Raw genomic sequence first — 12,891 nt, forward strand, 5'->3', positions numbered from 1 at the left:
TCCCCTCCACTTTCAAAGATTTATGACATATAACAACATAAAAATGTACACACGAGCGCACGCAGTGTGTGTGTGTGTCTGTGTGTGTGTATGCAGACAACACCAGGAGGAGGAGGAGGAGATGGATGGCTAGTGTGTGAGCTGCCGGCAGTCAGCAGACAGGCCAGCCCGAGGAAGTCTCCGGGGAATATGGAACTCCCATTCGCTGTCTGTCTGCCCCGCAGCGAAACACAAACGCGTGCGCATGTGCATGTGTGCGCCCACATACATATGCAGGACAACACACAAGAACACAGAGTTGCTTTACTTCCGCTGCCTCTGGCTAGCAATCTTTGGGGCATTTTACAACAATTCCCACCCCAGCCTTTATGAAAGGCTCGTAGAGGAGCCTTGACTAACTAAAAGGAAAATTAAGAACAGAATTCATAATTCAGGCAGCACAAACACACACACACACATACGTGCACACACACACACGTGCAAAAAAAAATAAAAATCTGTGTGTCAGTCCAAAATAAATAATGAAAACTTTTTTTACACTGCGTTTCTTTGCACTACTTTTAAAATGTTACAAAAGCTGCTGTGTGTATGTGTGTGTGTGTGTGTGTGTGTGTGTGTGTGTGTGTAGTTCACAGCGAGTACAGCTCAGTAGACGAGACACAGTCAACGTGGGCCCCGCTCTCCTGCTTGCTGAATTATGGATCAGAGACGGACTCCCGCTCAACTTAATGCAGTCTGATCTGATGTGACTATGATCTCCGCTGACTGGTGCCGAACATCAAGAGCTGACGGGCCCGCTCCATACAACGGGCCACACACACACACACACACACACACACACACACACACACACACACGCACACACACACGCACACACACACGCACACGCACGGGCGCACGTACATGCGTGTGTACGGACACAATCATGGCATTTTTAATCAGGCCACATCATCAAATTTGACCTAGCAGCCTTTTTGGAAAAAAACACATCAACGCTTATAGGCTTCTTTCAAAGTGTTGTGCCTTTTAGGGAGATGCCAGGGGCCACGCAGACGCCAGAGGAGCCTTCCTAAATCACAGCCTTGTTACACTGATGAATGTCCTTGCCCAGTTATCTGCCTCTATGTAAGTGTATGTGCGTGTGTGTGTGTGTGTTTATTGTGTGATTGTAACACTTCCTCCTTCCTTGAACATGTGTGCTTCATTTCCTCCTGCAACTGTTAAATTTGAAAATGACATTGGAAATAAATGTCTAGGCTTGAGTGGAATTCCAGTCTTTGGCAGAATAAAATTAAGTGATTAAGTGATTAATCAGCCGATCAATTTAAAAGCTATTTAAAGAATGAAATAAGTTGTTTGTCCCTTGTCACTGACACAAATAAAGATATGAATTATAGGCAAATCGTTTCATTGCTTCATAATACTTTGTGCCTTAGTATTTGTTGAATCTTACAACTGGGAGAAAAATTGGCAAAAATTGGCTTTTTGGAGGAGGAGGGGGGGGGGGGGTGTTTAATGTCCTTATCTTTGTCTCAAAACGTGTCGAATTTTGAAAGCATCAAGCGATCAAATCGTCCAGCCGAGAAATCGGTTGGGTCCCATTTGAAACAGTCGAAGATATACTTAAAAAAAATAATAACAGCATTTTCACACAAGCTGCACTAGACCTGATTTCAGCTAGCGTCAAAGGAATGTCTGTGTGCTGTTTTTTTTTTATGGCAATTACTTAAAAAAAAAAAAGAGCCCCAATGAGAGTTCGAATCTCAAAACATGTAGAGTATCACATGTCTCAAGGCACCGCGGTTCAGCCTTCCACGAACCACTATGATCTTGGGTTGGGTGGTATTTTGGTGATACGGTATCGACCGATGTCTAAAAAATAGCAACAGTGTCACTTTCAAAATCGTCATGAATAAATGCTGCACTTGTGGACCTAATAATATGTAATAATATATATATATATATATATATATATATATATATATATATATATATATATTTACAGCACATACATACGTGCAGTTGTCTTTTCAACTCCATTACTATTACTCAACTAAGTTATGAGTTACAAGCTATAATGTTTCTTGGGACTGCACAGGGATTGACATTCTATTAGTCGAGTGACATGGAACAAGGGGCGCGTTTTTTAGTTGAAATGCCAACAGTGCAACAGGTTGCCAAACTGCACAAGACATTTTGAAATACTACAGGGGCTGGCGATCGTTTAGAAAAAGATGGCAAAATACGAACATTTCAGGCAGGCGGCCCTTGTTGCCTAGATATTGATAGATAGCGCATAGATATCGAACAATAGAGCCTTTGCTCAGAGTGGCTGCCATGTTGAAATGACATATTATAAAATGCCAAATAGCTTATACCATAGGTGGATGTCTGATATTTGTAACAATCCAATCTGTGTCAAAATCCCCAAAGAATGAAATGACTTAAGAGCAAAGAGAAAAAGAGGCTCAAGAGTGTCATGTGAAGCTGGGCTCGTGGCTACCTTAGAGCAAGCGAACCCGGAGTCATTGTCTATTGAACATTAAATTCAACTCTTAAGCAGTCACTGAGGCCCAGCTAGACAGTTTATGAACAACTTTGTCTGCTGGCCTCTCTCTCTCAGCGGCAAACGAAGGGCATAAGTCTATTTCTATGGCGGAGAGGAGACACAAATATTCAGGTTAGCATAGCGCTAGACAGCAGCCAGACGGATATAAAATGACTCCAAAACGATTAATGCTTCAGAAAACGAATGGACGGATGGTTTGAAGAACATCCTGTGTTTTGCCGCTCGACAATTCGGAGCGAGGGATCCTGGAGGGTAAAGTAAATTTTAAACCAAAAATTGATGCTGCATTGTCGTTGGTATCTTTTTTTTAAAGGGCTTTGGAAAACATATGGTATAGATAAAGCACTGTAAAAGTGCACTTCATTTACCATTTACTACTTTGATAAAGGTTTTTCTTTTTTGACTATGATGTGTTTTTCAGCAAAAGTACAATTAGTAATCCATTCGAATTTGGTTAAAAGGTAAAAGAACGTCAATTGCAGATTTGGGCAATGAGTCCAGACAGACAGTTGGCGCAAACTACAGAATATGTCTAAAATTAGCGACGGTATTACCAAACACCCCGGTGTACGAGGAGTGGGTGAAATGGTGTAAAAACCAGAATAACGCCCAACTTTTCAAATGCACTTCCACAACCTGCTCAATAAATATCAAGAACGTATCACCTGGTTGGCTGGGCATTTTGCTGCTCCAAAGGGCATTATGCCTGGCCAATTACAAAACGAGATGCCCAAAACCTGTCATGAGCGATTAGTCAACTTCAAGCATGAAATATTCACGAGGCGTAGCTAACGAGACTCATTGACTAATCGCTTCAACGAGTACTACTATGAAGTAGGCTCGTATTCGAGAGCGGGTCGAATTTGAGCGGTATCACCCCTCTTCAGATCAAATTTCCATTCAAAAGTGCAATTATCAAATGCCTCTAAAATGATGGCAAATCGAGTGATATGGTGTGGGGTGTGTTGAAAGATTTCGCCTCTGCGACCTGATAGGATAAAAGTCAGGGCTAACAACCGTAAAACTTCTATCTGGTCAATGTTTACAATTGAAAACCTTCATGTGTGTGGTCGACACTGAGGTTGGCCGCCATGGACTCCATGATTGTGACGTGAAACGGAGTCAGTGCTGTTGCATCTGCGGTGAAAATAAATCCAAATGAAAGATAGCTTTCGTTGGATTGCCTCACGCCAGAAACTACGCTTGTCTCGAAGCACAAGGCAATTAGTTAGCTGCTGCTGCTACCTACCGGAATGGAAGAGTACTGCATAATTACTCTGCCAGGCGATTGACCGCGCAGGCATACAAACTGGATCATTTCGCACGGCACACCGGTGTGCCGCGGCACAGTGTTTGAAAAACACTGCTCTGGAGGATCATCCACTCAAGCGGGTGTGCTCCGAGCTAAAGTCAATAGCGGCAATCTTCACCCTGTGTTAACCATAATAGGTCTGCGATCAACTCCGCAGAGAGTTGACAATTTTCTATCCGCCGTCTACGGCGTTCATCCATAATTCATTGGACCATCAATAATTCACCATGGTGACATTACCAATAATAACAATACTTTGTTTTCACATGTGTGGTTTAAAAATGTGTTGCCCGGGTAACAAAGATGAAACAAAAATTCCCAGGAGGAGGGATGGAAACACAGGAAGAGGACAGAATTCCCCCCTGATCCCGCTTTGTAGCGTTGTCACACTCTCCGCCTCTCTCCCGCTCCCTCCCGCTCTCACACTCACACACACAGGGACCACACTTTCTGCACGCATAAATAAACTAGGTCAGATAATACAAACCCCTGAAGGGTTTTCTGTTTTGTCTCTTTAGGATTTCAGGGAAACTAATGGAGAGACTATTTTTGGGAGCCAAGCCCACATCTCCGCGCTCCTCCTCTGCTGTTGCACTTTCTCTGGAAATAATCACGGCTGCGTTTATGAAGGAGAGCGCACGCGCATGCAGAGGCAAACTATGGTCAACAGACAATGCAAGGGCACGTGTCGGTGGGTTCGCAGCTGACAGGCACACTCGCTCACCTCGGGTGTGTTCTTCTTGAACTCGCGGCTAAGGTCGATGAGCTTCTTCCTGGACTGGTCGCTCTCGTCCTGTCTGTTGGCGAGCTGTGTGGCGGTGGCATCGAGTTCTTTCTGCAACACAAACGCGACAATTTCAAATAAGATTACCATTAAAGGACATCTTTTTTTCTGTGAGTTTTAAATTGATCAACTGGAAGAAAACCACATATGAGCTGTCAAAATATCTATGTAGTAAGTCCTGCATAAAAAGCATACAAAAACACACTTCTATGTCACATTGAAATACATTCATGAAACATCAGGTTCTTGATTTATTTTTTCTGTGAGAAAATTGATTAATCGGGAAGTATTCCATCAAAATTAGAGCTTGACCTAATAATCGATCCAGAGATTCGCACCACCGATATAATAAAAAAAAAACCTTGAATACAATAAATTTATTGTTATTTTACTCATCGTTGATCAAGGAAATGTCGTCAAATGCCAATCCCTCATGGACATGATGCAGTATGCTAAAAATTAGATCACCACTCAGTGGAAGATTTATGCGCAAAATTCTGCTGATGCAAAATCCCAACCCCATATTTCAGCAAGCATTCAGAAAAGGAGAGCATGCATTCAAGTTGCCTCAATGGTTTTATTTCAACAAAGGTATCCCAATCCTTGCTCATCGGGGTTCATACAGTATATGAACAAATCGGTGTTGTACAACTGGTCTTAACAAGTTCCAACTTAAACAACAAGCAATTTGGTGGAATGCCAACAATCGCATACTGTAAAATCAATCGTGTGTACGTACTGTAAAAGCCTGTGAATAACACGCACCCGTTTATATATAATACACCACCCCTAAGGCCGTTTTTTTTTCCTCTCTGTACTTGTGTATAATATGGTCCCCCGATTTGCTGGCATCCTTTAATATCAGCATGAATCATTTGAATGAATAAAGATTCACTACAGTGAATCCTGCTTTAAAATGATGTTCTTTTCCCATACCTACAATTAAGGTCTTTTAAAGTATTTTTTTAATCATGTTCTCGCGGGTTTTTTTCTTGCACTGTGTCCTCGTTTAGTGATATTTTAAACAATTTTTTAAACCTTTATGATACATTTAGTTACAGAAAGTGAAGCGTATTGAGTCATGTGTATGAATAAATAAATCAGTGCTTCTATTTTCAAACGAACTCGAGATGTTGCTACGTAGTCAAACGTCGACACAATGTGAAGATTTTTCATGACTTGTCAAGCCCCCTGTATAATACGGCTTCTGAATTTTATAGGTATTTTCCTTTTCATGCAACCACACGAAGCTGAAACATTATATTGTGTAATATAATACAGAGATATTGTCTGTTCCGTTTAGCAATATATCTTTGCACCTCTGGATTATACTGTCACTCTGTGAGGGGGGGGGGGGGGAGTAATCTTTCCCAGCCCATGCCAATCAGCTGAAAAATTACACGATCACCTCGGGACAACTGGGCAACATTGGGAATTCCCAGAATGTGTTTTACATTTGTGTGATTGGTTAATGCACCCCTATGTCAACACCCTTTACACAAATGAAACAAATAGCAGAGCGCATTGTGATGACAATAACTGACTTGCTTTCCCGAAGAGAGCAACGAATGACTATGATTCATTTCTGATTCCGCTCAAGTTTGTCTATATAAAAGGTGAATTCAGTTTGGAAATCCTCATTACTGGTCAAGTTAGTAAAAGGTCAAGAGCTCACTGAAATTGAATGAGTCCACATTAAAAGCACCTTCCAAAGCTGAACGGGTCTCAGATCTAAGAAATCGCTGAGGCACTATTCGTCCTCGAGCCCTACTAGACACAGTCATTGTGAAATGGCCCGGCATGTTGCTGCAGCTGAGAACAGAACCACAACATGGATGTCCCGCCAGGGGGGGAACCCCGCCTAGTGAACTAAGCTGCGCAATCAAGTGTCATCACTTGCCACTGCACGAGTCTTGGCAAAAGGCCGCGACTCCAACACGCACTTTTCACAGCAATTATCGACCGACAGCTCCCGGAAGACCCTCACCAGACAATCGCGGCCACGGCGTCGCAAACCCACACGGAAAGTGTGCATCGCCGAGGCGAGACCCGTTTTTATTGTGTCCATTCTGCATTGCTATTAAAAGTTATTTATGGCCGTTCGCTCCAGATAATGATGAGCCAAGAGCTGACATTAACAAGACGTTGAAGGCCTTATAAAGATCGTATCTAACCGTGCTCAGATTGTGTTGCTGTTGGATTCTTGCCCTCTGTCACACTTTTTTTTCCCCCACCTCCCGCTCTCCACTCATCATCCAAAAGGCAGAGTACTCCACTGTTGAAATTCTTCTCTTCCCCCTCCTCCACCCTTTCCCTCCACGTCCTGTGAGGCCGCCCACCCCTGAGAGTGATTAAACGCTGCTGAAGGGCCGTTATGCTAACTAACACACTAATCATTTAATACACACATTACCACAGGGGCCCTTGTGGCTCCGTCTGCTGACAAGGTCCCAAAACACACTCACGCACACATTTCCCACCTCCCACGATAACACCAAAGAAATAGTGTGATCAAGTACTAATGAGAAGCTTTTATCCCCACCCCTCCATCAGCATTAAGTAAAATTCCCCAAGTTGACGCGATCTTTTTTTATCCACGATCCATGATAATTTTTTTTTTTTTTAAAGACCAAGAACGGAACTTGGTCAAGCGTTACTGTAGCGGTTAATGCAGCAGCAGCACGGGACAAAAAAAATGAGAACAAAAAAAATAAATAAAGCTCAATTCGTGCTCTCGTTGCCCATGGAGCAGTTGATGTAGCAGCCTGTCTGCCTGTGGCCATGGAGCAGCTGCTCTGCGTGTTAGTCAATTCGAGCGTGTGCGGGAGCTTGTACGCCCGATAAAAAATAAATAAATTTCAAAAGAGAGGGGCCGTGATAAATTGTAATCGCATTACATTCAATTTCCACAAATATTGATGTTGTAGGACTGGTGACGCTGGGCTACAGCTGGTTGAAAGAAATGAACTTGCTAGATAATGGTTATGCGACTTTTCAGATTTTTTTTGTCGTCGATGTTAAGATGATTATGTTTGTAGTTGATGTGAAGGTAGTGGTTGAGTCAACTTGATTCATTCATGAGATCATTGATATTTATAACCATCGTCAACTCTCACTCACTCATTCTCACCCATTGTCCTGGGAATGGATGCACCATTCAGCACAAGGGCAACATTTTAAAAATATTGAATCCCTCTGTGAACATGTGTAAATATTGAACATCCCTGTAACAGCACAAGGCTTGGGCTTAAACAGGAGCGAGAAGCTGTGAATTGTCAGCAGTGTTGAAATGTGTTACGTACGGTGTGGTTTGGGGGTTTTTTTGTGTTTGTGTGTTTGTGTTTGTGTATGTAAAACTATAAACACCAGTGTAGCTAATATAGAGTACACTACGGGAAAATGTGTTGCACCGTAAGCATCAATCAAGTCAACAATCTAGGCAACATATTGTAAAAAACTAGAGTGGCAAGCAGCATGGGCACAATTCGGCCTCAGTCAGTTTGCTGAAGAGGAACAAATGACGTCAGCGATGGGAAGCTGAGCTAAAGCGAGGTACACACATACAAGCCAGCACAACAAAAGTGTTGTTATGCGTGGAACCTCCTGAAAGCCTGCAATATGGCACAGTTCCACATTGCCCAATATAACTTTGGAATGGGAACAGGAGCTCATAAATGTGTCTTTTCTAGAAATGTTACCACATGTAAAATAATAATAATAAATCAGGACCCAATTTGGCATTACATCTGAAAATCAGATAAAATGAAATGAAAGAATAACTTAATTGGAAGAAGTACGAGTTAATACAAAACACTTTTCGGACATCCTCATTTTACCCCAGAAAGTTGTCTTTCCATTATCGTCTTTTTGTATCAAGTGAATAGAATGCTGTTAGAAAGATGTATTAGTCAAGCTCCCACACTTTTTTTTTCTTTTTTTCTTAAACAAAGTAATTGCAAGCAGAAATACTGTACACGCTACATACTTAGTCCAAGGTGACTAGCGACTGTTTTAACAAATGTATTTTCAATTCCTGAAAGGTTTGTCTGTCAAATTGTGATTTCACGGTGTCAGAGTGGCTATGTGATGTTTTGACAACATGGAACTACACAGTGTGGAATGAAACAGAAGTCAAGAGGAAATATTCATTCTGCAATTATCTACTGCTTCAGCCTCCAGTGAAGAAACAATACGAGACATTTATTTATATAGCACTTTCACAACAGCTTCAGTTGTAACAGAACGCTTTACAGAACAGCTCACATAAAATACCCAAATAATAAACACAACACATAAGACGCAGACAGTCATGCGATCTTAACCACTTTTCCCGCATACGCTTTGTTGAAAGACAAAATGCTGGTCACTGAAATCAAGAGCGGTTCCTTCAACGCGGGACAACTTCCATTCTTCAGGCCAATTCCTCTCCGATGGCCTGCAAACATCCCAGTTTGTTACCCAAATCACCGTTGCCAAAAAACATTCTGGCCGTTAAGCTAAATAAACACATCACACATGAAAAGCGGATCGATTGGATTCCAAGTGGGTGAATAATTGTGCACGATCCTGGGTGAAAATGTGTGGTGGGGGGAGTGGGGGGCTCATACATGGTCGGGTTTTGTCTATGCAGCAAACTCTCTGCCCACATCAGCAGACACGGGCAGACTTTACACTCATCTTGCTGATGGAGCGTAACATCCCAAAGTGCACAATTCCCGCTGTTCACCCACATCACATCTTAGTGACCACTCGAGAGGTCGCACGATATACTGACAGACAAAGTATCATTTTAGGTAATGATCTGTTCCATCGTCAAAATCGAAATAAAACTGGCATGCTCATTGAAACATCAGCTGTGGGAAAACAGGTCCAAGGTGGTACCACAACACAGGCAATGCTTGCTGACAAACTGAAAAAAAAATGTATTCGTTGGCTGGCAAACACTGCCCAAATGAATATGTATGCGACTGTGGTAGACAAGCAACATAAATGCTTAAACATGAGCTAGCAATAGTAAACTATGTGAAACCCTTTGCAAGTTGACGGCGGCCGAGTCGATACGGCAACCCGATCCGCTTTTATAGCCACATCACAGTTACAGCCGAAAAGACTAAAGATAGCTTCGAGCAAAATTGATAGCTTAAAAGAAAAGATGAAGATCTTTCATGTCCTTTTTTGACCAAAGTTCACATATGTCATGACTGATCTTTGCCACGAGTGACGATTGAATAGTCACATCGACACAATCTTGTTCCGAAAACTTGGGCAAATCATTTTACATGTTGAACAACACTGGCCTAGTTTATTCATTTATTGAACCCACGACCCAAAAAGAACGAAGACGAAAGCCCATTCTGGCCCATATCTCACTAAGCAGCCAAAATTTGCAAGGGTGTTCAGAATGTTTTTTTGTTCGGGCTCGTTCGATGTTGCAAACAGCTGCATATATTCACCAGACATCCCCACATTGTTTAAATGGTTGCAAACAGTTTTTCTTGTCTATATAAATCAGCATGTATTGTATTGTATTGTATTGTTGTTGCCATTAAATTTTGAACATCTTCAACATTTCTTTGCGGCAAGTAAAAAAATTGAGACCATTAAATTGGTTGGGGGGCATCTGTGCATCCGTTTGCGACGTTGAACGAACCCTGACAAAAACACATTTGCTTGGTGCGCACACGCTTGCAAACATTCAACGCTCAGTGAGAGATGCCGTGAAGCAAACAAGAGGTAAAAAAACAAACGGGAACAAATAAAGGCTGGTTTCAGACAAATAGACATAGTCAATGTAAACATATAATAATGCCAAAAATATTTTGTTTCCCATCCAGACCATACTTAAAGAGTGTGAAGTAAATTTGGCCAACCGTCTTTTGAATAAGCTAAAACTATTTTAAGCATACTTCCTCGTTTTTGTTTTATTGTTCCTCGTTTGATCCATAGTAACGTGCTTAACAACGCTTTTGTTGCATTTGTTCACCAATCTCCGGCGAGTGACATCACTTATAGAATGCCGAGTCGCCACTCAGCCATTGTATTGCATTGTTGATTCTCCCGTTAACTGCTCTTTGCCATTATTATCGAGTCATTCTGCAAAATCCCTCTGCGCTGTGTGGCGATGCATAGTTCACATTCAACCTAACGGTTGTTTGAGTGGCCAAAAGAAAAGAATGGGGCATGTAAATGGACCAGTTTCGTTCTCGCAATGCGATTGAATTTCAGACTGAAAACTGCATGGATGGATGGATGGATGGATGGACTTAAAAATATATCTTACCACTGCTGCAGGTTCCACCACAATAAAATGAATTAGTATGGTACAAAATTGATCAAATAACTTAAGATTTTTGACAATGAAAAGTGAAACATGAAAAATTGCATCAAGAACTGTACCCACTGGTCGAAAGAGGGCTTTACTGACGTAAGAGGGTTAAATCATACCATTGAGAAGGAGAAGAGACAAACCTCCAACATGTCTACAGCTCTACATTTAACCCGAACTATGAGCAACAAGTCCAACATACAGTGAAACTACAACGCCCTAAAAGAAATACGGTTTGAAACGGGACCAAATATTTTTTTTTCTGGGAACACTACAGCTTAGGAAGTCGAAAAGCTATCACCGGTGATGTCAGATTCGAGACTTTCGCATCAAATTAACTGCACAGACAGGGGAAAAAAATGAGATGACAGACTGCTGCGGCTAATGTGACATAGGGGGTAAAATTGAGTCTTAAAAATGTTTTCATGTGAGACTCGCATTAGCATTACATGAGTTGGAGTCTAGCACAGCTGACTTATGGTGAGGGGTTGGGTTTTCCACTCGGCAAAAAAGCCAACACTTTGGGAAATTTTTGCAGTACTGTGCCATGCTAACGAAAAGAGATGCAAAATATGCTTATGAAAAATGGCTGCTATACAGAGTCAATATGTCCAATAATTATTCACAAGAGCGCCAACCATCTTGCTTTGTCTTAAAATGAACACTGCAATCAATGTACTGCCGTACTACATTTTGATTTTAATTTTTAAAAATTCTATTGCTCACTTTTATGCGTACAAATGTACCTGTGGAATGTGTTCCAACAGTTATTCATCCAAACATTTTAACACAATAACATTTAGAGCTGTCATTGCAATACAGAGAAACTGATATTTTTACTCCCAGTTATCATACCCTCAGAACGCTTGTCGCCAGCCAATCGCTGAGCACATGTCCACAAATGCTCACATTCAAATCGATGGAAAACACACACACACAATTCATCCACTGTGAAATATTTTGATGATAATGTGATACATTTCTTGGAATGGTAATGAGGGTAAACAGTTTGGAAAATGAATGGATGGATGGATGTTTCATCTAAGGAAGAAATCGCTTCCAAATGTGAGATTTTGTTCCTCTGAACAAATGAAGACCCAAAGCATGTCAAACTAGTCAGGCAGGCAACAACTGTCGAAATGTATTGACAACTTCATTGACTTAATCTTTTAGCAGAATTTAACATCTGGTCAACGGTTGATAACATCCATGTGACCGCTTCAGTAGGCCTGCTTGGCCGGGCCTGGCTGGCCCACAGCAGCAGTTCCTGTCCTGGTTCATTTGGTCATCCGGTCAGCTGTAAAGACGATTGGAACAGATTGCCGACACTCCCTAGAGAGACTTCCAACGCCGCCGTGGCCAAGTAGCTTCCCGTCCGGCTCTCCACACGTGCATGCTCGCACATGAATGCCCAGACGGGCCGCCACACTAACTTGGGGAGCCCAGTCTTTCCACTTTCTTGCTCACATGTTTGACGTGACCAGTCTGGCAAAGTGGGCAATGTTTGTACTCGCACTCAAGCTTGGGCCAAACAGATATGAGCATCCTTCATCATAGGACCTACGCGTAGCCACCTATCACCATCAGAACAAAGAGGAATGTTTACGTGCTCTAAATAAAACCTCAGAGAGAGAGAGGAAGAGAGACGAGAGAGACCTTTTTGAGCAATTCACTCCAATTACCCCAATAAGCCCGATTAATTAAATGGGAGGCACACAATCAGGCATGTCTGATTATGCCAATCATATTGATTACTAGCTAAATGAGGTAAGCAGAGACAGACGATTATCCTTACTTTGTGGAATTTCTTGAGCCCTCATGCTCCGGCGATGCAGAGACAGATAGGCCTTGGGAATGACAACAAAGTTATTGTTGTGTACACAGTATAAAGTCGATCTGCA

General features: G+C 42.0%; 1 protein-coding gene across 4 annotated transcripts in view; it reads right to left on the reverse strand.

Annotated features, from left to right (window-relative positions):
* Positions 1–12,891, reverse strand: part of cux1b (cut-like homeobox 1b) — an 85,346-nt gene that overhangs the window by 49,740 nt on the left and 22,715 nt on the right. For all 4 annotated transcript variants that reach the window (XM_052079172.1, XM_052079171.1, XM_052079170.1 and 1 more), the window contains exon 2: positions 4,606–4,716. In XM_052079172.1, coding sequence (XP_051935132.1) covers positions 4,606–4,716 — 111 coding nt within the window. The remainder of the gene's footprint in view (positions 1–4,605; positions 4,717–12,891) is intronic.

This window comes from Hippocampus zosterae, chromosome 10 (genome assembly GCF_025434085.1).
Source record: "Hippocampus zosterae strain Florida chromosome 10, ASM2543408v3, whole genome shotgun sequence".
NCBI lineage: Eukaryota > Metazoa > Chordata > Actinopteri > Syngnathiformes > Syngnathidae > Hippocampus > Hippocampus zosterae.